The sequence below is a fragment of the Amblyomma maculatum genome, chromosome 6 (genome assembly GCF_055883805.1).
Source record: "Amblyomma maculatum isolate TAMU_Amacu chromosome 6, ASM5588380v1, whole genome shotgun sequence".
NCBI lineage: Eukaryota > Metazoa > Arthropoda > Arachnida > Ixodida > Ixodidae > Amblyomma > Amblyomma maculatum.
The window spans coordinates 19021900-19049487 of record NC_139349.1 but is presented as its reverse complement, the minus strand read 5'-3'; the positions used below and the strand labels follow the sequence as shown (position 1 = coordinate 19049487).

The window sequence follows — 27588 nt, the reverse complement described above, 5'->3', positions numbered from 1 at the left end:
GGCACGTTTTTTTTTTTTTTTTTTTGGCATGTCCTTGAACGGAGCTTCAGAAACAATTTCCCCTGAACCCACACAGTATCCGTTTCCTCCCTGTAGACCCTTGACGGCGCACTTTTCGACCTTATTACGTTACTTGCTTTGCGCTGCATAAGGAAAAGCAGAATATCTACTGACCATGGTGCCGTTCATATCCACTCAGGGCGACAGTTCTTTACAGAAGCCATTCGAAAAAACGTAAGTAAGGAAGAAGTGCAGAAATGTGTTTCAGTATGACTAGCGCACTTTGAACTGCTGACAAATATCAGAGATTTTTAAACCGACCGCGTCAGCCGAAAACAGGCTCCTGATTTTAGTACATTTTATGTGTGCATAACTTGTACAGTTTCTTCATAACTCTGTTTGTGTTTGTGTATTGAAGAAACAAAATTCTATCATGGCGTATCGCCCTCGGCTTGTGATGAGAGGGGTAGGAGTTCAATTCCCTGTGGAGAACGCTTTATTTTTCATGTTAAATTCTTATCTGGCTTGTTACGTGGCTTGTGTTGGATTGACTTTAGATCTGTCTCGTTTGAGACACCTCGGCTGGCGCCACTCACGAGCTAGGAACGGCTTTCGCCTTAATATATTGTGACGGCTGAAGCGTGAATTGGCTTTCTGAATTGCCACATTATTAGCTTCAGGTGACAAATTAGTCGGTGGCGTTTTGAGCAATCTAGTTTGAACCCAGCAACTAGCAGTCGTAGTGCTGCTCGCTATGGCAGCGCTTGGGCACACGAGGATTTGACACGTTTCACTAACAATGAAAAATTATCTCTCGCTATGCTATAAAACTCTATACAGAATCTTCTAAGGAATACATTTTTATCTGCTTCGTCATAAGGGACGACGTGAGGAAACGTTCAGCTGATTTCTCACGCAATATCTAAATCTAGAGACAACCTACCACAGCAAATGCCCTCCTTTGTTTCGTTTCAGAGCGAGCTGCGGTCGAGGTACTTACAACTCCACAACAAGATGAACCAAGCACCCAGGCGCCAAGCTCCAGGAGCGCTAACAGCACAGGCGACGAAGCTGTGGGCATCGTCGAAACCACGTCTTCGTCGCGAAATGTTCCTTCTCCTGCTAACGTAGATCAACCCGCAGAAAACTCTAGCACTAGGAACACGAGCGGCAGAGTCTCTCATGACACTTCGATGACGTCATCAAAACCAGCCTCCGTTGTTGCTGCCCCAGAAGAAGTCGCCGGCAGCGTCGCCTCCTCAGAAGCGCCACTTTCGATGACTACCGTTCAAAATATTTCGTCCGAGATGCCGACCGTCGCTTTCAGCGGCCCAACTAGCCGCAAACCTTTGCAAGAAGACGTCGTTAGTGAAGGAGCCGAGGAGGCTCCGAGCGTGGCAGTCACGGTTCCCACCAAAGCCTCGACGACTCAGAAAGCGGTCTCTTCTTCCGAGCCCAGTAGCAGAGAGGTGACGGCACTACCTTTGCGACCAGAACCAGCGACCATGCCTGCGAGCAGAACTGAAACTACCAAGCTACCAAAAGCATCGCCGGCAAAAGGCAGTCCGCGAGTATCTGACAACACGCCTCCCAAGGCCGATGAGTTACCTCAGGTAATCGCGAAGCCACCAAAGACCTCTTCGACTAATACTTTTGAGACGAATGCAGATTCTGCAAACTCTACCACACAATCTACACGCCGAGAAGTTGAAAGCTCCGCTTCGTCCCCTGCAAGACACCCTGTTCTCTCGGTCGCAGCAATGACGAACATATCCGAAGGAGAGGAGGTCAGCATCACCATAATACCGGAACAGGAGGTTCCAGAACCAAAGGTTGAGCTTTCTCTACGCGGTACAGGAACAGAAAACGTTACGTCTAAAGAATCTGGCGAGACTACAACTGATTCGGTGAGACTGGCGTTACCAAGCACTACGGCAACAGTGCGAAGCTACCCAGTTTCATACGTGAACTACAGCTCAGATGAAGCTGGCGATGACACTTCTCAGGTGAAGTCCTCGCCTGCAGAAACTGTCGAAAATGGCAAGGAGACGGACCTGCGAACGATAGACTTTCACGAGTACTCTACTAGAGATACGCATCAGTCGATCTTATCATCACATCCAGCTGCATCTCAAACTCTGCAGCCCCTTTCTCCACCTGTCTCGGTTGGACAAGAAAACATCACGCGGCACATATTTCCAGAGCCTCCGATCAACGTGTCTGGTCTGAACTCGTCAACTTCAGTCGTAGTGAGCGTCTCCTTTTCCGACGAGGAAAATGAGACCTTCACGACAACGAAGAACAACGCGACGCTTTCGATACCAGTGTCAGAGCCGTCTCAGCCGCCACTCTTACAGAACCTAGGCTCAAACGTCAGTGCCGATTCCGCAGAAGTGGACCGTAATACCACTTCCGCTAGCAGTTCCAATAGTTCCGGTGGTCACATCTCTGTCTTTCGCCCAGGCTCCCAGCATCACCGCAAGTACAGCCCTCCGACACGGAAGACCACAGTCGCACCATCGCTAAGTACTCCCGTTGCCGTCGCCCCGAAGGGTCCCGCATTCTCTCAACATCAACGAGCAGGATTGCATTTACCCACGCGCAAAACGACCGTGGCTGCTTCGGGCTCTTCGACACACAAGCCACACATAGGCCGCAGTGGCACACGCGCTCCATTCGGCATCATCGGGAGCACGCGCCGCACGACGCTGGGGACCAAGGCTACCATCAGGCCACTGACTAAGATCTTCGACCGAGCACGCACGCGGCCTCACACGAAGGCGACCACGCCCCGGCCAGGCCGTGGGCCTCGAATGCGCATCACGACGGGCAAGCCTGTGCGCAAGGGCTTCCCTATTGGACCGAAGCCGACGCTGGCCAACGAGACAGCCTTCGACTTAGACGCGTACACGCGCCTCTTGCACGTGACCAGGCGACCATCGCGGCCCCCCGAGCCGACGTGGCGGACGACCTTTTTCAATCTGACCGACCCGACACCGGCACCGAACGAAGTGGAGGCGCCCGTGATTCGCGTGGCTGGCATCGCCAAGATCGTGGAGGGCTGGGAGTGGTCGCCGCTCCTAGGCGATCATAACACCCACGAGTACCGGTATCTTGCCTACACCACTCGGCGCCTGGTAAGCCTCTGCACCAGTGTAGTTTTTCTTCATCACGTCAGAGAATCAGCCGCAAGGCTTTTGGGAATATAGGTTTAATAAAGAAACGATCAGAAAACCCAGTTTGCGACGACAGCTACTCGTTAAATTCCTTACAACTAGGACAAGCAAGAAAGGTGAAGTTTTGCAAAGTTCACTAAATTAATAAACTGACCACTTATAAGCCAGTATTTTCACAGCTTGATTTCATCCAGTGTGCGTAAACAAATCTGCAGTCTTACGCTCATAGTATCCGAGCTTTCTGCGGCTTGTTAGCTGAGCTAAGGAGATTAATAAGGCTCCTTTTGTGCACTCAACGGGACTTGCCTGCCCGGAAACTTTTAACTAAGGGCGGGGATTGGCTTTCTTTTCTATTTCTCCTTTCCCAACTTGCTTTCCCTGCCCAGCGAATGGTATAGGGCCTTATATTATTGCTAGCCATTCTTTTGACCACTTGTTTCCGAATGCTATCGCCGGTGACGCATCGAAGATAGGGCCGGCCTGTGGCATATTTATAAACGAATAGATCGGAAAAAGAATCATTTGGGCAAGAAGTTTAGGCTATAACCAGTTCACCGTTTCGGCCTTTCTCATTTTATTCTTCCCTTTTGGGCGTATTGTAGATTCTTTTTGTACTATGCCTTTACTGCTATTTACAACTTAAGTTTCTATCGACGATTGCACTATTAGTTATTTTTGCAGAAAAAATCAGGTCTGTTGAACAAGTAAGCGAAACGATTTTTTTTCTGTCATATAGTAATGTTGTGCCAGTATTGCCCTTATAATTACAACTGGCACGTCCTAGAGCGGTAGACTGGTCTAGCTGATGGTGGAGAGCGCTTTCTTTTACAGTTTTGCAAATTTTTTCTTGTATCCCTTGCTCAATTTCTGGCTCCTTTTAACACGCACAGACATAATATTATTTTATTTTCTATAATTAGGTTTTCTTGTGAGTAAAGAGTTGTGTCGTAAGGTAGAATCGTCGACGTCCTTCGGTCAGCTTTCTCGGGGGAGTGTGCCTTGAAACTTCTGCGCAAACCCGCTGCGTTCTTTGACTGCAAACTCAGTTCCCAACACCTCAAATATATACCACTATCTATCATCCCGTAATGGGAATGACTTCAGCAAGGAATATGTGTTTTCGAGTGTCATCTCAGTTGCCGAAAGTAATATATTTCGTAGCGTAGACAACGGATAGCAAAAAGACCAGCAAAGGATTGCGAGCATATTTAATCGGCCCTTTAAAGGCCTGGTTTCCGTATATGGACATTACTACTGGCCGAATTACTGATTCCTTAGCTGGTTCCTCTAGTACCCTACGCACACTCTTTAGCGTACAGTCGTTCGAGTATGTAAAAAGCCACTCAGTATAGATATAAAGCCTCGATAAACCAAGCCGCACCAACGTGCTTGCGTGAGCTAAGGGCAGCGCGTCTGACTCAGGGTGCAAGGGTCCTCTAAGGCTGAGTTCTGATCACACCCGTACATCTGACTTTGAAGCCATGTCGTGCGGTCGCATGACGTCAGACAGCCTTGCAGATAATCAGTGTCCGGTCATGCCAGCCACCAGCTATAAGTTAGAGAAAAAAAAATGAAATGAGATCTCTCAATGATTGTTCTTGTCACAAAAGTAAAAAACCTAAATATAGCATTCATAATTAAGTGAAAAAAATGCCGATTCCTCGAGTTTTCAGTGAGTGAGTATTTTCAGCTAGATTCTCATCTTTCTTTTTCCGACTGTACATCTCTCACTTACAGCGCCGACGTCCAACAATAAAAGCGCCGCAGTGTTTGGAAAAAGATGCATTTAACGCTATTGCGTTAAGAAGTTCTCATATATATATATATATATATATATATATATATATATATATATATATATATATATATATATATATATATATATATATATATATATATATATATATATATATTGAAAGAAGGCTAGGTTGAGACGGCAAGGTCGTGACGGCAAGGCCAGCGATGCCTTGTCTAGCGTTTTAATCCGGTGGCAGAACCCAGGCGCGTGCCGGAGCCGGCGCCGCGGGGCGATGATGATGGTATGTACAAATGAAAGAGGAAGATCATGGCATGTACAAATTAAAGAACATCCACGGAAGGCTCACAATATATATATATATATATATATATATATATATATATATATATATATATATATATATATATATATATATATATATATATATATATATATATATATATATATTTCAGTTTCAGAATAGCACGTGTAATTCTTTTTTTTCTAGTTAGGCTTAACGCTCCCGATCTGGATAACATGACCAACGAAGTAAGTTTCTGGCTTGCAAAAGCAGAAAGATTAAACGCATTTATGCAGGGCCCCAACCTGGCAGCTTACTGTCGAGCTTGAAATAATCGTCGCTTGCCCCAGTTTATATTTTTGCAGAAAAACTTTCTTCTTGCTGGGTTCACATTATGCTGCCGATAACCAGATTTTCTGACGCGAGCGTGGTCATGATCACTGGTTTCTAGAGCGAAAGCGATGCAGTCATAAAGAACATATATGTTTAGGTTTTTTTTCCTTCTCTATCCCAGCTCGCCTCAGTGTTCCGCAGGACTACTGAAGGCAGATACCTGTACCGTGTGGACATTGACGGATTCAGGTGAGGTTTGCGAAGAATCTGAATTGACCAATGGATTATCAGTACATGATGGGGTGAAGTTCTCTGAACCAGTTCTTCAGCTCTTGTAAATGTTTGATAGCACCTGTCATTCAAGTCGATCCAAAAGCGCGGCAGGTTTTATCGGTCGATAGCAGAGATTAGTGCATTATTGTAAAAGTGTGTCTGTGCTCTAATCTCTGTGCTTTCATTACCTTCTGTTTCGAGGAGCGAACGCAGCTACATGGTGCTAACTAGTGTGCGTTTTACGCGTCTGCACTTCTTTGTAATCCTTTCGATGGATTTTCTGATGAGCGCGAAGGTATACATGGCCCCACAACTATGTGTTTTACTCAGCAAGGATACGAAAGCTGGTAAACACTGCTTAAAAATGTATAGAGTCGCACAGCTATTAAACGCAATAGCAATTGCACACTGGTCACCCACTTGAAGCAATGCACCTGGAACGCAAACTTGATTACATAATATATCAGATTAACGCATGTACTTCAAGATATCAGTCGAGAAATCAATCTACGCCCTGTAATAGTGCTTTTTAATACATTTCAATAAATAAATGGTTACGAAATTTAGATAGGTAATCGTCAATCGTTATGCTTTCTGATGCACCTTCTTTTCCAAAGATAACTATAGGGTTCCTGGTGGTTCACTCCTTTGCCGTGCTGCTACCTCCTTACGTCATCCCCAAAACCGTATATAATTTCTATGACATGGACATCCTTCATCGTTAGCTTTTAAAATATTTATCTTTGTAGCGTCTAAAAGGCCCCCTACAGGTATCTCTCATGCGTTTTGGAATTCGAGTGTACAAAAGCTAGAATAAGATCACCCGGTAGAAGTCCATATTTCTTACCTTTATTTTTATGCATAACTAGGCAGAGCTGTGCGTAATTTACTTTTTTTTAAATCTATATGGCTGCATGTTTCGACTCCTACTCTCAGGTGCGGCCTCCTGTGTAAGCTCGTTTCCGTGGTTATTATTTAAACCTAAAAAATGTGTTTAGTGTGAAAGTATTTTGCATATTAATTTTCTTTTCTTGAAGCTGCTGCGCAACCAAGAATCGGTGCTCCAGGTTCCTTCAGCCAAGTTTTTTCAGTTTTCTTGCAGAATCCAAATGCAGTATTTCGGAAATTCATTACAGAAGTCCGACGTGCAATTTTTGCGTGTGACCATTTGTGACTCTTTACCGTTTTGGCGAAATCGCACATTTCATTTCCACTTGGAACATTCAGGCAATTCCTTCACATTGGATCACGCAAAGAAAATAACTACTTTCAGCATGCGTTTGAGCACAAACTCAAGTCATCAGCAAGAAAAGTTACGGCGCTCGTCGGCGGTAATTCCGAGGGAAGTACCTATTACCCGCTAGAGCGATACGGAGGGGCCCCCAACGGCGCAGCCTGGCGTACTCATCGTGACATGACTGGCTACTAATCGTATTTGTAGCTATATCTCCATGTTATGCATAGCTTCTCGGGTTATTCTCATTATGGCCATCTTTTGCGTGCTTATCCTATGTGCCTTCATCTTCGTCTTGCAGACCAACAGAGTTCGAAGCGGTGACATGGTAGAATCCGATAGGCGAGAGGCCTGTCCACGTGCGTGAAAAAAATCGTTATCATCTGTTTTAAACGAATAAAGACAGCTGGCCCCGATTCGTCGCATCTACTTAGCCGGATAGGATGCCGTGGGCCAGTTTTTTAGTATTTATTTTTACCTCCGCGAACGCCCAGTTTTCGTGGTCAGAAACGAACACCTTCGGGAAGAGCTAGTCTTGCCATTTATCCTACGCGGGGGAATTGAAGAAAGCGTGTGTTCGCTTTGGGAAGGGGGGGTGGGGGTGGGGGGGGGGGGGGGGGGGGCAAGAAATTTGCTCTTAGATGGTATTGTCCGACAGGACTTCATCGACAAGGACGCATACGTATGTTTAAGACATAATCTCTCATCAGGCGGAGATGTAAGCTTTGCAGGGCCCGTGTGGCACATTCTGGGAGGGGACATTTACTTCCCCTAAGCCAGTCTCGCACACATCTTCTGAGTGTTTGACTTGCCGCCGCCGCTAGCATTTCCCGCTAGGCAGCGCGTTCGGCGTCCCTCGCTCTTTTCTTTGCCTAACACAGCGCAGCTTTCGCCTACTTTTCTTCAGCCGTAGCGATGCGTTAGGCAGCTTTTGCCGCTTTCTCACCTTCGCGTGGCGCCACTCAGAGCTACACAGCCGTGACTTTCCCCTCTACTATAAACCTTTCATATCGATCCCCGTCGATCCCCGTTTAGAAGACGCTTCCTCGTTCCTGGATCGTCCTGTTCATTCTTGTACGGTGTCACAAATGCAGCAGCCAAGCACGCGGAGGCGCAGAATGAAGAAGGCATGAAGGTTGATAAAGGACGAATAAAATGACTTTTTACTCTTCCCATTGCGTCAATCGAAAAGAGCGGTTGGAGCTGACATCAACGACTACCTTTCGGTACAACAGTTAAAATTATAAGATCTGATCATTACGATCAATAACATTCTTATTTTTTGCTATCATGATTTTCTTTGGGGCGTAAGTGCCAACATTCTGGATACGGCGCTGCATTTTAACCGAGCACAATTTTGCTTGCTTGCAGTTGGTGGCATCGTGTGACAGAAACTGCGATTACAGTGCATTGTGTATCATTTCGGAAAGAGGCACCCGAGGCGTCAGGTCGGTAGAGATGCTCGAATTTCACCGGCGTCGTATCGAATCACGCGTGGTGAGCTATATAGGAAAGGTTTCCTTATATTTTGGCAAGAAATAATCTGGGCTGAAAATTCGGCCTCAAAGCCGTCTTTTCTTAAGGCGACCTTTCTGGGTTCATGGGCTGCGGAAATATTCGCAGGAAATGTTCGCACTAACTGACAGAAAAAAGGAAAAGATATGTATCCACCGGGATTCGAAACACTATCCCTTCGATGACATCCGAGCGCTCAAGCTATTCACGCCTGACTCGTGAGGTACCGATCGTAATCCCCTCCAGTTGTGATGACGGTCAGTGACAATGATAATAGTGATAGTGGTGATGAAAATTATAACAACATGATGATAATAGTGATGATAACAGAGAGATTGTGGTAAAGATGATGATGATGGTAGAAGGGATGACAATGACGATACAGTTAATGAAAACAGTCCTGTAAAGTGGCTTCCGCCATTTCCTCTCCGAGGCGGACGTAATTAAGCGTAGTCCCGTAATTTCTTTAATGTTTACTTTAGCCGCGATTTCGGCACTACGTTTTGCTGAATTTGCAGAGGTTTGGAGCTATGAATATTTTAAGCATAAAAATGTTATTGTGTCACTCGCTGTTATCTTTGATTTCCTTCATTGTTAGTGCGAGTGCATTTTCTTTTTCCTCTATAGTCCTGCAACGGCACTCCATTTTCAATGCTGTCATGAAAAAACTAACAATCTTCCAATTTTCCTTGGTCTTCTTTAGCTTAATTACAACCAAGGAAAAGTAGTCCGTCGCTTCAAAAGAATCCGTGACTTAAATCCGCTCTAGATGTTGGTTTTGCTGCGTGTCTACGTAAGAAATAAAATGTTGTTATTTGGTCTCTTCACTCTGTTCCGGAAAGCCCCTTCTGTGGCAGGGGAGCCTATCATATCGGTATTAGAGTCTTCATCACGTGTCCAAGGAAGAAGGTGTTCGCCGAATGTACAGACAGCTTACTTTCCTTGCTATTTTCCTTTGACTTTCTTTGCGAGGCTCTTCTTTTTGTTATCTGATGTCCGACATGCTTTCCTGCCTGATGAGCCAGAAGGATATATAAAAGAAAAAGGACGCTACAACGGCAGTGTCGATGGAACGGACGCGGATATAGCTCTTTTGCAAGGCAAGAGAGCTTACGACTTAATATCGGCAAATCCCTCCTCGTGAAAGTAGGCTCTCCTCGCTTCGAGCGCGTGGCGGTTCGCGCGCTTTGAAGAAACGTCGATAACTGCGCAGGACGCTTCAGCAAGCTTTCATGTCTGCATTGCAGCATGCTTACCCATGCGGCTTTCTCTACTCTTATAGTGTGAGCGAGCTCCCGGCAATATACGTTCCCCAGTCTCACGCTCTTCCATTGCTGTACAACTAGAACTCTCTTCCCACCTATCTTGAGCGATACAGTTCTTTATCCCCTGGTCTCGGACATCCCCCCTCCCCCATTCCGGGATCATTTTTTTTTTCTCCAGAATTAAAATTCGAGCATTTTGTCTCCCAGTTTTATGGTTATCTCAATATTTAAAATATCCTTTAGTTGTTGAAATGCGTTGATTGAGACTTCGTTATTATGCCTCTTAAATAACCCTAGCCTGGGATCTTCCCGAGCGATATAATGATCTTTCTCACCCTTTAGTTTTATTTGTTCGGCTGCAGTACTTTGTTTTTGTCGCTCGCTTCGTTTTGTGCTTTTCTTCATTATGCATCCGGCTGGTCTTTTAAACTCAACGACTGAGCTAGACGGACTGTCCCTTCATTCCCGCTAACTTCCTTGCCATTTATTTTTCTTCCCAAAGTAACACGTAATGTTTCGTTCATGATTGTATTCCAGATGTGAATAATGCTTCGGCCTCTGCTATAGAAATGTGCAGTTGCATCTTAAGACGGTATTTCACGTGTTAGTATCCCTTTAGTTTCCTTTCTGTTGTGTATTTAAAACCATCTACCAAAGCTAAGTGGAAGCCTACTTTTCTTGCGTCTTTTACAACGTGAATCCTTTTTTTTTTTTTCTGGTTTTCAATAGTTCGTATCTTGTCTCAGCATTTCAAACCTTTAATGCGACGCAGGTTTCTACGCACTGCGCGTAAACGTTGACTCCAGTTCATATTTAATGATACCTAAGCTGCATTACAAAAACACAACTGCAAAAGTTGTTTACTGGTGTGAGCGATAAATATCTGCTCGAAAATGGAGGTTTTGTTTTGCCTTGTTAAAGCAGTTAGGAATCATTTATTGAAGGCTTTTTTCGTAACTTATGTGCAGGCCATCCCATCTTTGCGGTAAGTAGCTTCTTTAAATCATCTCCCCCAGCCACCTTTTTATTTTTTGCAAATGTCGAAGAGCCGTATTCCATAAGCCCCCATTTTCTATTTTCCACTTCGGATCAATTTTATCCTATCATTTGCCTCGGCTTTTGGGCGACTGGATGCACGTAATAATTAGATACGCAATGCACCCAGTGGCAATCTGGCCCTACGGCGAATCGCAGTGATTGTCGCCGATGGCGGCACCTGCTATCTTACGAGTTCTGTGACTGGCCGCTCGCTGCTTTCCTTCCGCAATGCTGTCGTATTGACGTCCGAACAAATGGAATGAAAAATAGAAGCGCGCAAAATACGGCTCAAGCTCTGATACTCTGATACGGCTCTGATACTTCTCTATGATTTCAGTCCTGGCAGTGTCATCGTGGACTACTTCGTACTGTTCTACCAGCGAGGCGGTCCGGTTGATCCTGTGGAGCTTGCCTCTGCCTTCAACGCTCAGCTCGGTACCAACGGGTCACTTGGAGAGGAGTTTTATCTTGACCCCACGTACACACAGTTCGAAGGTAAGAGTTTCTTCAGTTGTTCTTTGAAGCAATAAAACGAGCAGTTCAGGCGCTATTTAAGCTACTAGCTTTCAACTATGGGCCAGTAATCCGTACCAACTGTTTGTAAATACAATGCATCAGAAAGCTTCCCGCTTGTGTTTAGTTTCCTTTTTTGTTTTGTGTGCTGTGGTCCACAATTGTATAACAGAGGTTTTCCCCACCGTACTGTTAAGCCAGGTCTTTAGGATTTGTCTGTGGTCTGTGAAACAACATTCTAGATTTTGCACTGTACGTGGTTCGCGTTCATATTGCGAGGATGCTTTCGTTATATCCGAAGCTCACAATCCTAAATAATATTGTTTCGTGAAGACTAAGTCTATTTAGAGTTTATTTACAAGATTGCAACTGGCATAGCAGCGAACAGCATCATGGCAAAACAGTCCCACTTTGTCGTCACCTATCTTGCCGCGAGGCAAGGGAGGAAAACACCTCGTCTTCGTATTCGCGTAACATGATCCCCGGTGGTGTAAGCGCCGTATCGGCGCTAAACTGCCAAAGAAGGGATGAGTTGGTATGTCTTAAGCCGGGAAACATGTACAATGTCAGTAGCGGAGCGAGAGGAGGAGGGCGCAGACATAAGAGGAGCAAGTTCGTACGGCACATCGGTCACTTGGCGCACCACACGATAAGGGCCACTGTGGGGGGGGGGGGGGGGGGGGGGGGGGGGCAAACGTTTCTGCGAGAAGCCAACCCGGCGTGCAGGAGACAGAAGAACCAAGGACCCAGGGTCATAAGATACGTGGCGATGTCGCCTATTTTAGGCAAACTTCTGGAAAGTCTGAGAGGCAAGAAGCCGACGACGGGCTACTTGGCGCGCTTCAGTGGCTTGAGCAATGGCGTCACGTGCGTAGGTGTTATGGGGCGGTCAGCGGGCGGGATCAGCGTGCCAAAGAGCAGGAAGAAGGGTGAAGAACCCGTCGTGTCGTGCTTGGAATAATTATAGGAAAAGGTCACATATGGCAGAGCGAGGTCCTAGTCGTGATGATCATTCAAGACATCCGTGAGCGTCCGGTTGAAACCCTCCGTAATGCCGTTGGTTTGGGGATGGTACGCGGTCGCGAGCTCATGCTTCGGAGAACATGAACGGAGGATGTCTTCGATAACTCGAGACAAAACGTGTTTTCCTCCCTTGCCTCGCGGCAAGATAGATAACGACGAAGTCGTACTATTTTTCCGTGGTGCTGCTCACTGCTATGCCAGTTGCAATCTTGTAAATATACTGGAAATAGATTGAATCTTCACTTAACAATATTATCGCCTTCCCTAAGTAGACTCAAATCGTCACCATTGTTTCGAGCACGAAAGCTAATCTTCTAGGCGCGCTCGTATATAATGTCATGGGGGGTCACTCCTGAAGCCCGCTTTGTCAAGCTTACTGCTGCCACTGATCGTAGCTACCGTGAGGAACGTTTTCTCCAGTACTGCGGCGGCGCGCTTCACAGACTGCCATATTTGCGCTTAGCAACGGGTGCCCGTTGGTATACGGAAAGCAGAGCGATCCATGCTTTTGAGTTGGTTCTGCGCAAAAGCTAGCACGCATTATTCATCGCCTCATTGTTACGGGAGGCTATTAATGTTGTTTGAAAGACTTCTGTAGCTTAACAGTGCGTCAGATGTTTTTCGGGGGCATATACGTGCCGAAACACCAATTTCGAAGGCTTCCTATAAGTATTGCGAACGGGCTGACGAGATTTTCTGTCAGATAGACGAGTTAAACGGCCTCGCGGTCATGAACAACGAAAAAAAGCGATATAACGAACACACTGCCGACACTGTCACAGTCTCGCTAAACTTAACGCCAAAAACTCTTCAAGAACGATTAGGCTCGCAACGACAACACGCACGCGTCTGCATCATTAAATGCGCTGCGGCGGCACCCGTTCTAACCGTTATTTATTTATAATATTTTTCCGGGTTTCTGCGTGCGAACGTCAGCAACGGGTGGCACCTCATTTTCCCGCTCTCGTCAACGAAGCATTGCAGGAACGCGTTCCGTCAGCTGTCCGGTCTTGTATGGTAACCTGCCAGTCGATGCCACAACGCGGCTCGCCGAGCCTTACTTTCTCCCTCTACAAGCTCCCCTTTCCGTTTAGTGGCGCCACCGTTTCAGGTTTGCATGTTCTGATGCTCGGAATTACGTCAATTCAAGCAGCCCAGAAAGAGTAGCCGCATGCATTAGTAGTCTCGCCACAAACTTTGTCACTTTGTAAGGACAAGTGTTGTAAGAATAATTGTTATGGTTTCGCTGCAGAAACAGGTGCGCGGTCCTTTCGTCTTTCCAAAATTGAGATGATTGAGGGTCCTGACTGATTCCGGACATCCATTCAGGGTAGACGGCATGAATGGATGCTACGCACCTTCAGTACCTTTAATGTTCTGCGCCAGCGGCCGGGTGGGTCGCGGCCGAAACAGCGTAACATGCGGCAGCGCTTTCCTCATAGAGACGTCCATGACTCCAAAATGGCGGCACGCGAATTTCCGTATCATTGGCAGCACGGGAACATTTCTCGCGAACGGTAGTGGAGCCTTTTGTAACCGAAATAAAATATAAATCGGACCACGAAGAATGACGCCAAATTTTAAATCTGTCCGATTCTCCGAAAAATGGAGGGAATCCGAAATCGAACGCAATCTGTGGGAGTGCGCGAAGTGAGAAGATGATTAGATGAAGAGTGTTGAATAATAGGTGTGAGGAAAGTAAGGATAGAAACGTAATTTTGTCATTTACGGGAAGAAATAGCGAATATCAGAGATGAAAACGCCACTTCTGAACGCGTCTCCCGATATTGGTGGTGACAGATTCCCTCGTTTATGCACGGCGGTATTTTTTTGTTTAGGGCTGCCGCTTTTTGGTTTGCGCTTTCAGAACTCCCATTAGGAGTCATGCTGGAGCCCTTTCCGCAATTCTGTTGTCGGCGGTGTAGAAGTCCATGTTATTTAGGCTTGACAAATGGTGCTAAAAATGCTTGCTCAAGGAAAGATTCATTCAGCAAGAAGTGGAAACGGTGCTTAACATCTCCGCTGCCATATCATAACCTTTCATCAGACGTGCTGCTGCGCATACCGGGTGCCACAAAACCATTTTTTTTTTTTCCTTCAAAACACGGTGTTCGTACTTCTTACTTAAAATGGCTTTCCTCTGTTCTCTCCTTGCTTGCGTTCTTCCTATTCTCCAGTGGTAGGGGTGGTGCGGCCCAAACCCCTCGCATCGTCCTCTGCAGAGCCTCCTGTGCCGCAGTGGGCCATCGCCGTCATCGTCATTGCCACAGCATCTCTCATCTTCATTGTCCTCTTCGGAGCCGTCACGGTGAGTGCTTCAACAATACTTGTCCTATCGAGGAGCATCCCAGGAAAGGGGTTGGTGCACGCGAAGCGCAACGTGACGCTGGCGGTAACACTGGACGTTCCACGTCCGCCGCTATGGTTGAGGGTGGCGCTGGTGAACACTATCAAGGTTCGTATACAGACAACATTAATACCCAAGAAAGTAGCAGGGGGGACAGCGGCCGATGTAGCTCAGTTGGAAGAGCACCGGACGCCATATTCGGAGGTCGTGGGTTCGGTCCCCACCATCGGCACATTGTTTTTTCTTCTACTTTGTGTTTAATTATCTTTCCCCTAAACATATTACATTACTAATTTCTGTGCTTATCCAAGTAAAAAAAAAAACGACACAAAATACAATCCCTAATGCTTTCCTTGGCCTCGCCGACTGTTGGCTTCTTTCCTTCATGTCTTATAACGAGCACCCTCATTTCCCCTTCATATATATATTATGAGGGGCGTATTATTTCAGCCTCTCACATGAATAAATCATCTAACTATGCACTTTCTGACCTTAACTTATTTCTTGCCCTCTGGTGGTATTTATGGGCCGAGGTCACCACTTCAAGCTTACCTTTGATCATTTGCTTTACTCAGGCCACCAATACGCACTAGATGAAAAGATTCTTGGGTTCGAACCCTACCGCCAGCGGGTGCGTTTCGATGAAACGGAGATGTGTTTGTGTGCTGTGCGATGTCAGTGCACATTAAAGATCCCCAGGTGGTCAAAATTACTCCAGAGCCCTCCACTAAGGCTCCTTTTTCTCTCTTTTCATTTTCCTTGCTTGCTTGCTTCCTTCCTTCCTTGCATCCTTCCTTCCTTGCTTCCTTCCTTCCTTGCTTCCTTCCTTCCTTGCTTCCTTCCTTCCTTGCTTCCTTCCTTCCTTGCTTCCTTCCTTCCTTGCTTCCTTCCTTCCTTCCTTGCTTCCTTCCTTCCTTGCTTCCTTCCTTCCTTCCTTCCTTCCTTCCTTCCTTCCTTCCTTCCTTCCTTGCTTTCTTTCTTTCTTCCTTTCTTCCTTTCTTCCTTTCTTCCTTTCTTCCTTTCTCTCTTTCTTTCTTTCTCTCTTTCTTCCTTTCTTCCTTTCTTCCTTTCTTCCTTTCTCTCTTTCTCTCTTTCTCTCTTTCTCTCTTTCTTTCTTTCTTTCTTTCTTTCTTTCTTTCTTTCTTTCTTTCTTTCTTTCTTTCTTTCTTTCTTTCTTTCTTTCTTTCTTTCTTTCTTCCTCCCTCCCTCCCTCCCTCCCTCCCTCCCTCGCGGCTCGGTTTAGGGGTTAACGGCAAAAGTGTGGCAGAAACTGCGCCTTCTCTTTCCAGTAAACGTACTTAATTTAATTCCTTAAACTTGTGGCGGCAGCACATAAATACCGCTACAGGGCAACAACAACAGAGGCTGTCAATGTCAAAAAGCACACTGCTAGATGACTTAATCTTGTGGAACTGAAATAATATGCCGCTTATAAGAACCCAGATTTAATACAGGTAATTTGATCTCCCTTATAAGCTTGGAGAACAAAACTCCTCTCACTTTGGCTTGTACGTCAGAAAACAAATAAATAAAAATAATTCAACTTAAGTAAGCCTATTGAAAAAGCTGCCATGGTTTGACTGGAGCTGGTTTGTTAACTTTCGTGGCGCGATGTCACCCATGCTTGTTTGGAATAGTAACTAGTAAAAATCGTACCCTCATATTTTGTGCTCACACTTTACTTGCCTCTTAAAAAATTCCTGGCAAAGCATGCGCCGGGGAACCGTGGCGCTTGAAAGCGAAGCGTAAGGAGACAAGAATGCCAACATTGCTAAAACGTTTACCGAATTTTTTTCTGCTCAAAGGGGTTAAGCTTGTATGCGTAATAACTGCGCCCTCTGCTGCTCCCTATGAACGGTAGCACAAGTACATTGGTAACTGCAACGACTATATTTTCTTCGCTAGCTTCCCAACGCTGAAGCGTCCTTTGAACCACGCATGAGGAGAAGTACAAATAAAATTACCACGATTATTCTTTCCATCGTGCACATTTCAGTATAATGCTGAATTTTATTATCGCAAAATATTGTTCGGTGCGCTTCAACATTATAATTTCCCACATGGCATAATTCAACCGCGTTACACTTCATAACCCCGTCTCCAGTTGTAGGTTGTTACGAACTCTGTGCCTGTTTGATATAAAGAGGAGTGCCCCGTTTGCGAGAGCAACGCGCCAGAGCTTACGCTCAAAAATCTGAATAACTTACTTGCGTTTAGCCTCATCTAGGTGCAATGCCAGCATTCGCCGGTCCTTGCGAGCGGGACGAGAAGGTAGGGCTATTTCCTGAGAAGAGCGACTTTAAAAACCAAGACAGCTTCACGTCATGACGAGATTTCCGCACTCGCAGCGTCCGAAGTTTAGTCATTTTGTTTTGAATTTTTTTATTGCTCTTCTCAAAGCGATCAAAGATAAGTCGGGTAAAATATGGCCTTCCCTCAGCCCGCAAGCTTTTGTTTCAGACATCGCGCCTTTTGCGATGCGCCCGTATACTTTAGCGCACGTGTTTCAACAGTGAAGGGCAGTGGGAAGGCAACAACGCGGGCAAGAAATAGAAATTCAGAAAGTGGTCACACTACTCGAAGACCGCTTTTGCTTCTCGTATATTTCGTGGCGCGCGTTGAAGAGGAGAAATAAACGGGTGGGTGAGGACTACGCTGGGGTTTTCACTCGTTCTGCCTGTTTTCTCGAGCGAGAGCCGGGGATTTTCATCCGGAAGTTGGTGCTCTTTAAGGCTCGCGCTTCCCGCCAACTCGGGGCCTGGGTTCAATGTTCCCCATCTTCCGGAGACTCCTCGCCAACATCCCTCTACTGTCAAGACCAAAGAAACTACTATTTTTTTGTGCGCAGCCATCACTTCCCATGCCTTGCCTTTTATCTATTTTCGGTGTTTTTCTGCATCCGGTCTCTGTTCATGCTTTCTTCCGCTCTTCAGTGGCTTCTTTCCGGCTCAGAGAAGTATTTTGTTACGTGATCTATAGTTTTATTTTGTCTAGACTATATTTATGTTTCTTTTTATTTATTTTTTTTTTGACACCTTTCCGCTTTGTTCGGAAGTTTCTAGTTCGTTCTATTGTATTAAAACAACTCTCGCTGAAGAGGTATACCCCACTGCATATATAAATGACGTGCGCCACGTCAGGATGGAAAACAGAATAAAAATATTTTCGTTTTAGATACCATGTGTCTGGTCTTAACAATGAGCTAAAGTTGTCGCCCACGCTGAAGATTATAAATTTTGCTTCTTGTTGTTTTACTTACTGCCTGCGCGTGTCTACCTTTGCGCTTATGTATTTGAACGTCTAGGACTGCGCGGTGGACGCACGTAAATTATTAAAGAACCTCATCAATCTCTAATTTTTGTCCTATTACTGCTATAGCGTTCGAGAGCTCCTGCCGGAGAAAATTCGGCGCCTTCCGTCCGGTGTCCGTCGAAAACAAGGATTCGAGATTGTGAAACTGAAGCCTATAAATTAGAGGCTGGCTAAAAACGAACTCGAGCGTGGCAGTGGGGATCCTGCAACAGATGTACTTCAGAAAATCAAAAACTTTTAATAATGTAGTGCTATTTACGGGTGTTGGACATCCAGTCAAAATTCTAAGTGTGCCGAACGAGCACTCTACACGCAGTGCATGAATTTTTTCTTTCTTTTAGCAACTTCTTTCATGTGGAACATTTTTTAGGAACGAAACTCAAATAGCTCATGGCTCAAGTCGCCGGGCTGTATAATGCTCGTTGGTCCAAGCGTGTTAGAAGAGAGCCTAAAGAAACCCTTTCAGTGTTTGTGTCAAGTAGGAGCCTGTGTATGGGTACTGCCGTGGCGTACAACAAAAAGAAGCAAAGGCGCGGTCGCATTCCTCTATATTTTTTTGTGCCATCTTCCATCCACATTCTATGTTTATTATTCAGCTTCAATTGACTGGCTTCTCTTTGCGGGTCAGATAACAGCAAACCTGCAAGATGTGTGATGAAGTAATGGATGCATAATGCAGGTACCGTCGGGAGGTTCCAAAGGGCTCACGACGGGTTTCCCTACTTGAAAGTGTACATGTGCGCAAGTGTTCTCACTTTCGTACGAGTTTCTTTGTGTATGTATGTATGTGAGGCGGAAAAAGGGGAGGGGAGGGGGGGAAGGGGGTCATATTGACATTATCTAGCGCCAGTACCGACACAGTAGCACAAGCAGCCCTCTCAGTACCATTGAGATCTCTTCTTTCGTTCTTCTCCTGATACTTTGGCCTCTTGCAGATCTACGGTCGCACTGCTGAGCGGCGAAAGTACAGCAGCCGGTTGCAAGATGACGACCTGGAGAACGTAACGTCATCTCCCAGCAAGGATTGGGAGAGCAAGCTAGCGGCGTCGTACGAGAACTTCGCTGCAGACAGCGTTTACGACACCGAGGACCTGCACTCGCCGCCGCCTCACGATCCGTTCCATTTCGATGAACGGTACAAGGTAATAATGGGCCAGCCTCGGGAATACAGTGTACAGACGCGTGTCGGTTTCATGTTAATATCGGCAAAAGATACGTAGCATAAATAAATTGTACATATATATATATATATATATATATATATATATATATATATACACATACATATATAGGCTTACTGCAATGCCTTGAAGTAACTACAACCGCTAAATAATTTTTACTTACAGGTCTGTTGAAACACGAACAGAATTTTCAGGATAGGCAATTCCGGATGATGGAAAGGAATAAGCAAGGCAAAATGGGAGGCTCGCATCTATTGGCCTTTTAGCCATGGACCAAATTCACGCGCAAAATGTTGTTCTTTGTGCGGTCCTTCTTGTGAAGCGTGCGATCCTCCTGATGTAGGGTCTGGCTGTGAGATAAGGTAGTAACGATCGCTTTCGTGCGAAATTTACTTTGCTTTGGGACTGGTTTGTTCTGCGGTTCAACAGCGGGTTTAAAGATGTATGGCTTTGAAAAAACGGGATACTCATTATTCCGGAAGGTGTTCATCATTAGTAATAAAATCTCGGCCACCGAAGACAGGAAGTAAGAGGCGCGACGAAGAACAAGCAACCCGTGACGATAAATACTAACGAAATATCTGGACACGCTAAAAAGCATTTACGAGTGAGTACAGATGTGTGCTAGTTAATGCTTAAGGAACTTTCGAATACATACTTTTAAGGTGGAAGCTTTTTATAATTCATGACTCGCCGGCGTGCCCATGCGTGTGTCCGTTAGTCTCCGGCCGCTGTCAATCATCTTCGGAAGGATTAGGATGGTTTCAGTACTAACCGTCCGTTAATGAATCAAGGGTGTATTAGTATGGGTATGAATATTAGTTGACGATAATTAGTTAATTGCTCAATGATAATGCGTTAATTAGTCGCTGATTATAATAAGTTAATTAGTTACGCACTGCGCATGCGTTGTGTCCTCGTGCGCGAGCCTCTACCGACACCTATTAGCAAACACAACTGCTCATGCGCAATGACTTCATACTTGCGCAATCGGTTTTCGCCTCTGCGCACTTTAGGTCGTCAAAGTGCCCCCTAAATTTTTTTTTTGGCGAAGAAATGTTATTGTTTGTGGGATTTAACGTCCCAAAGAGACTCAGGCTATGAGAGGCGCCGCAATGCTGGGCTCCGGAAATTTAGACCACCTGGGTTTCTTTAATGTGCACTGACATGGACAGCAGATGGGTGTCTTGCTTTTAGCCTTCATCGAAGGGCGGCCGCCGCGCCCGGGAATCGATCCCGTATCCTCTGTAGTCGAGCTCACTAACCACTGCAGCGCCACGGCGTGAGCCGAGCGCCGTGTTCCCTGCATCCTTTAATCCCGTCCCTGTCTTTTATGTAGGTTACTTTGATGTAACGATTAATTGCCTTCATTTAGTGTGTGCTGAAGCGACCACAGAACCGAAAGCGTTGGCATGCGCCCGTTTGAAGCCATTAGATGGGGCCCAAAGACTTACAGTATAGTATAATAATTCGAAAGTAACCTTTACCACGGCTCAGTCTTTATTTGCTAGCGTTGTGTCAGCGCTGCAGATGTTTCCCACTCTCAGAAACACAAACTTGTTAACTTTAATCTTAGAACTGTTGTTTGAGCATAGATTTTTGACATTCACTCTGCTCTGCTCACTCCTTCCTTTTCATGCAGGCTTGGTAGAAGGATCTCGAGGTAATGCTTTCTTGGATCATTTTCGCATGCTTTCAAGCGCGTAATTCTTTTCTGGCGATTTTCTTTTACTGAAAACAAGTGCAAGCGTAAAGTTCTTTTGTGCTATACTTTTTTTCCTATTACCGCCGAGGTTGAAACGTTAAATGTATCATACCAACAAGACCTAAGTCACTGACCATACATTCGTAGTCATCATCTTCATCTGTTTCTTTGGTTGGGGGGTTTCCTTGTGTCTCAAAGCGCAGGTATTATCTTTGTGCTTAGAACACGTTGGTCAGCCCGGTGCTTGAGACTTAACGGGAAGCATATACATTTGCTTATGCGTGCCAAGTTAATTAACTATTTTTGTTTTTTATTTCAGTGTTTATTTCAGAGCAGATTGTTAATAAAATATAAAAATTTCGCTTTTAATAAAATGCGTGAGAGTTTTGGTAGATGGTTCTATAAACGTGTATGCAGTCTTGTTAGATGCAATTGAGCTTGAGAGAGATAAATGAACCGAGCTGTGGCATCAATTCGTTGCAATATTTTGTATTTTTTTAATTTCAGTCTGAAAAACTTTAAGCCGAAACTTTTTCAGTATAAGAAAGGCCACGTTTATGGGTTATTTATTCACTGTTCCAGAAAATAGTCCCAATAAGCCCATAATGAAACGATAGATGATAGGCACAGCTGGTCTGTCGTTAGATCCTTGATCTAATGACATTGCATCTACGATATGGGTGATTTCCCTTTGCGTATTGTATGCGTTCGCTTGATAGCATTATTATCAAGTAACGGCGCTCGTCGTGTGCTGCTGCTTTTGCGCTCCAGTCAGACGTCAAGTGCAAACGCCCTCTTGACCGTCGCAGTTCTCTCCGCCCTATTCCAAGAAAAGAACGCTAGTGTTCTCATCATTGATCATGTCGAATTGAACTTATACTATTAATGAACTCTACGAACTAAGAAACGTTATTGAACTGCTGTTGAAGGTGAAATGAATTATTTTTATAATCAAAGATGCTCCTCTGCCGCATTTTGTGTTTCGTATTTCGATTGTTATGCGCCTGCCTTAAGTGTGTGTTCCCAGTGGTCCTATCTCGTTTCTTATAAATTGATACCCATTTTTTAAGCCATTCTAGTAATCATCGTTGCTGTCAGTGATGCTATAATTTTGAAGCAGTTGAAGTATATTCGGTTTATTTGAGCATTGAAGAACTCTTATATGAGCTTAAGAGTAGTCTTAGGGCGGCAAAAAGAAAGTTGTATGGCGGGTGTACGCCATTGCAGAGTTATTCTTACTATTTTCTTTTGTGTGCATATAGCCAGAAAGGATCTCTAACGGCCATATTATCCACCCTTTTCCCTCACCCCTTTTTTCCAACCCCGTTTTTTCTTTTCTCTACGAAGCGAAAGCAGTACATGATGCAGCTTGAGCTCGAGCGGCAACAGAAGGAAGAGCAACAAGAAAAGAAACAGCAAAAGCAACAGCAGCACCACAAGCACCATCAAAACCACGAACAAGAACAGCGGCGGCATCAGCAACGTTGGTGGCAGCGTCACAAGCAGCGACATCACCGCCAACAACAACAGCAACAGCAGCAGCAGCAGCAACAGCAGCAGCAGTATCAGCATCAGCAGCAATTGCTGCAGCATCAGCAGCACAAGGACGCAAAGCAAGACGAGCACTACAGGCGGGAGCTGGAACAAAAGGCTCGAATCGAGGCCACTCTGAATGCTCAGGACACGTGGCGAAACAAGTGGGGCGTTCTGGTCAACAAGCTTCCTCTGCACGCACGGGACACCGCCTTCTGAGTCGCAGCATTTCCGCGTGCATTTGTACAGGTTCTCTCACCCGCTCAGCGCGTAATCCTTCACCCCCGTTTCTCGCAGCCCGCTCCCAGGGGCGGTCGATCGTTCCTACGCATGGAGGAAGGAAAGGAATAGGAGTGGAGCCTTGATACTAGTTGAGATTATCCGGCTGGCCCCTGTACTGTGAAGGCTTAGACTTCATCGGTCCGTGTAAATTAGCGAATTTCTGCGCCATCTGTGCCATTTAATTAAGGCCAAAACTGCAATAGAATTGGAGAAATGCCGACCAGGTGTATCGGAGGGGATGCTTTCATCTGGTACTCTGAATGTGGCCCGCAGCAGATGTCTGCCATCGTGATCAGATTTTTTTTTTTTTTTCATAAGCGCGGTTACGCGGGCCCGGAATTATCTACTGTAAATCTCTAAATTCGCAAAATTTTTTGTTTATATTTTTTCACATCTATGAAACACAAAAATGAGTGGATTCGTGACTTATAGCGTATTTTCTGTAAAGCGCTCGGCAGAAAGGCTCCTCCAAACCTGCTCCTTCTCCATTTTCCTACCCTTCGGCGGTGTGCCTGGGACCCCCGCCACCGGCCTTATACACTCACGAATACTCACGGGACGTCGCGCTGCCTCCTTCAAGGTCGTTCCAAGAGTCCGGACCTATCGCTGTTTCAGCGATTGTTGTTTGCTTTCGAAGAGCTCTGAAACGGGACGCAAAGTTGGCACGATTATGGACTCATTGTGGGGCTTTCTGCGTATGGTAAGCTGTGATTATATATGTAGTGGTGCATTATGTTAGCATTGGCGGTAGGTTATGCAACTCAAGTAATAATTCGGCTGTATAACCAACGCTCTTTAGTAGCTGGCTACCGTTTTTCTTTTTTCACAGTAGTCAGGAATCTAAATCATTTCTCGCTAGACGCACGTGACTGTGTTGATTAACTTGTTATGCTATTCCGTTTGTAGCATGCGTTCAACAGCCAGCCCTTGTGATTATCAATCGGAGAAAAAGCGTTACGTTGAGCGACGGGAATATGTTTTGGTAGACTAGACCTGCCCTTGTATATTGCTGCAGCAAACCATCTATCAAATGCACCCTAAAAATTATTTCACTTGTCTACAGCTTTATTACATAGCTGCACTAGACTCGCTAAATCTGTTACATAATTTGCTCTCAGAACAGCGTACAAAGCTAAAGGCTTCGCGCGCGAAGATAGCAATACCGAAAATTAAATCAGTCACGAAGCTAAAGCATACTTTCTGAATGCGCCCAGCTAGCTGCCTGCGTTTATAAGTTTGTGATGTAAGATTCATTTTCTACGATGTGACAATGCAACCCCTTGCGAACGCATTTTGAAGTATAAGGTGTTCATAACATATTTCTTGTTATTACAAACCTGCCTTCGAAAAATCATCTGCCAACTTGTGTTTTCATTTGCTATCTTTGTTCGCATAAACGATGCACTTATGAGTCGTCCGAAAGGTTTGTAGCTGTTAGACTCTGCGACTGATAAATAGCCGAATGCATAAAGCCCTGCAATGAGGAAACCTACGTGCTGGCCACACTGATACCGTGGCCCAAGTCTTTTGGCAGCATTTATAATTCTAATCAACCCTTGTGTGTGCTTGAAAGTCGTGTTTTAGCTCAACTCTGAACACGTGCTACGCATATAGACATCCACAGTACTTAAGAACACAGAAAACATCTTATTTTACTTACTGAAGTTTGCTGCACGAAGTTGTCAACATTTAATAGAATCTGAAAGGACCTTTTCTGGTCTTCGATTATCACGTCTGCAGGTGACATGCACTCCGCATCATGACAGTCGAATGCTGCATTATTATCTACGCCTAGTCTTCAGTGTGTTTGTTGGCGCTACAGTGTTCAATGAAAAATATTGCTTGCAAAACGGACCGGATAAAATACGTGGCATTCAAGAGTTATTTGTGTGACATTTGGGCTACATGATGTCCCTCCACACTATTCCTTTATCTGCGAATCCGCAGCATAGCTAAGGCAGCTGTCAAAATTTGCCATGGATTTTCATTATCTCTCCATCAACATCTAATCCTCAGAGATCAAAAGGTGGATATCCTGAGTTATGTTCCCTACCTGCTGTTCAACGAGAGGCGGCAATTTGGCTGGTTTTCTGATGGCATACCTCTTATCTAACTGAGAAATCTAAACGCATGCATTTTCCCCATGACATGAAACATGATTGCAGCATCCATGAATGCTCTTTAAACACCCGTTGACAAAATACGGCTCAAAGCAAAGCCTCCACACATTCACTGTTAAGCGAGGAGAAGTCGGCCGAGAGGAAAGAGCGAGAATCTTCTGCTACAGGGAAGTCGAGGAAATTTTTAGGAAGAACCATGAACACTTAAACATCCCTTGCTCCCCTTTTCTGGCGATTCTTTATTGCGGTATAAAGTATGGCAGTAGGCTGTTTTTAACAGCAAGATTTTCACACAAACGGTGCATGCGTATAGCTCCCTCTCCCCCTTTCCCACATCAGGCTATACCCGTCTGATATTTGAGCTGGAACGAGACTCCAGCCTATTGCGAAGTGTATTTCACCTGCTGCTGTGACATTTGTCATCGTAAAGCTTTTGCATAACATTTGCATAAGGCTAGCATGACCAGGCCTTTGTTATCTGCTCTCAGCTTACCGCAGCTTACTTGAAAGTTACCTTGTCTTTGGGTGACCTTCGGCCGGCTAATTGGTTCCAGTTTCTACCATGACGCACTGCTTTCTCGCCTGCCTGTGCTTAAGGCACTGCCGTAGCAGTAAAGAAAAAAAAAGACACCTTGCCTTGACCACAGTTTTCTTTGTCTTTTTAGACACTAAATAGTGCATAACAAGGCTGTCTGTAAAAGGTCGCTTTTGCGTCAGCAAACTTCATAGCTAAGAACGTGTAGTCACGATACAGAATATGTTTCCCTAAAACTTCACTGCATCGTGTTTCGGTGAGAGAAGTGCACATACCAAACAGTGTTTGTCCTTCTTGAAACCTATGTGAAAATATAAAACATGCGGAAGTGTAGTAATAGCCTTACATAATATGTGCATTACGCTTGATGTTGAAGCTGTTAAATCAACCACACATCTTGCCTGGGTGACGGCGAAGAGGGATGGCGAAGATCACTTTTCTTGTTTGTTCTTCAGCCTCCTACTGTAAAAATGGCTGGCTAAAATGTGTGGTCCTTAATGTGAGTTACAATCAAGAAGCCACACTCTGAAATAACAGGTGTGTTTGAGCTATTTATATCTCTATTTCATAGAAAGTGTAATAATTACTTGCGCGCTTCTTCGTCCACTTAACAAAGCATGCCTCATAACTGATTTGTACAGCCACTCTAGCGTGTAGAAATCATATTTGCCGAGATCTCAAGGCAGGAAGGTGCTACTACCAACCTTGAGTCTATTTTTGCATGAGTCATGCTATTTATTGCTTTTATACTTTAGGTTTGAATGCCTAAGTAGTTTATCTTGTTTGCTGTTTCTTGTTTTCGTCATCATCGCCACACTCACTTGTAATACACACACTGTAGTCGCGCACACGTGGATCTAGTACGTAGTCTGTAAATTCAGCAAGTCACTGTTTCTTAAGTAGACGAGCAGACACCACCATGATCAAGCCCTCCAAGAATCTATCACAATTTAAGCATCTGATAAGTGTAAAAATATACATATTTTCCTATCTAACGTCGCAAGAAATAAAAACTTGTATACACGCTTCGGCAAGCAGCGCATTCCACAACACAGTAGTACAGCGTCCTTTTCCACTTCGGCAGTAAAAGTAATCTTTCAGTGATGATTAAAATAGTTCTTATGTAAAAAATATTTAGCAGTAGGTATTTTCGCAAGTCGTAAGCGAGAGCTTAGAGCTTGAAGCAATAGTTTTTGTTAAGAAAAACATTATTTGAGCGCTCTTTTTTTTTCTCGTCGTTCGATATTGACACGAACATCTTGTATCCTGCGAAATACAACTATATATATATATTGGTGGAACACGAAACTAAGCATATCTTGTACTGCTGTTATATTATAAAGAAATAATTCAAAGCCTCCTGATGGAGATATATTTTATCGCGATCTGTAAGTTTACTGGCGGGACATTAAAAAAATGTTTTCAAGTCATCTGCCAAGCATGCCTTCTATATTAGGTTACTATAGGTTTGCTTTATTTTTCGCATAAGGTTCTTGATACTCCGGGCAGTAAGGGCATCTGTAAAATGGCGCATGGCATATTTCGCAACATAAAAATCATGCAGAGAGTTTATCGCAAACGAGCTGTAGTTTGTAGGAGCAGAGAACGGTTCTCAAAACGTAAAGACAACAGTGGTGTTGGAGGGACACTCAAGGACAGATAATATGCTAGTCAGGATGCACTCAGTGATCACTGCTCTTAAACATTTCCCGAGATTTTTTTTTTCTAATATATCCTACTGTGTGTTTTGTGAGCAATCATGAACATAAATATGCCGTTAGACTGTAACATAACCTGTGTATTTCGTTGGCTGAAAGAAGCTGACATGGCGGCCCAGTTTCTAATGCCTTCACCTTCCGGTGCTCAACACCGTTTGTGTTGTTTAATTGTCTGTGTGAGCTGTTTTGTTTTGTTTATCGAAATACATTGTGCATTGTTGCCCAAGCATTTGTTTCTTTACTTTATTTTGACTTTAGTATCGCCTTATGAAGGATTTGCTGATGTATTTTGTGGTGAAAAAAAAAAACTTCGTTTTTGGTGTGCAGCGTCATGCAAAAACTTCTTTTTGCCACCAGCAAAGGATGTTTCTGGCTTTTAAAAAGAACACACGGAGCATTCGGAACAAAATATGGTCATACGCTGCATCTCAGCTGCTGCGACAATT

At 44.8% G+C, this 27588-nt stretch overlaps 1 protein-coding gene and 1 non-coding gene across 2 annotated transcripts; both read left to right on the top strand.

The window, feature by feature from the left end:
* The first annotated feature begins 994 nt into the window (after positions 1 to 994).
* On the top strand, positions 995 to 22998 carry LOC146185187 (uncharacterized). The gene is made up of 6 exons (XM_084606163.1): positions 995 to 3137; positions 5730 to 5797; positions 11211 to 11368; positions 14587 to 14717; positions 19004 to 19210; positions 22302 to 22998. Exons 1-6 carry the CDS (start codon positions 1194 to 1196, stop codon positions 22704 to 22706), a joined length of 2913 nt encoding a protein of 970 aa, XP_084462289.1. The 5' UTR covers positions 995 to 1193; the 3' UTR covers positions 22707 to 22998.
* Positions 14916 to 14988, top strand: TRNAW-CCA (transfer RNA tryptophan (anticodon CCA)). The gene has a single exon. It is a non-coding gene; the product is annotated as a tRNA-Trp (tRNA).
* Positions 22999 to 27588: the final 4590 nt, after the last annotated feature.

Bases quoted from the DNA above. Each gene is read 5' to 3' on its own strand.
- LOC146185187 (XM_084606163.1), top strand. From the start codon at position 1,194: ATGACGTCATCAAAACCAGCCTCCGTTGTTGCTGCCCCAGAAGAAGTC. The intron at 11,369-14,586 runs GTAAGAGTTTCT...CCTATTCTCCAG, and splicing joins CACGTACACACAGTTCGAAG to TGGTAGGGGTGGTGCGGCCC. The intron at 19,211-22,301 runs GTAATAATGGGC...TTCTCTACGAAG, and splicing joins ATTTCGATGAACGGTACAAG to CGAAAGCAGTACATGATGCA.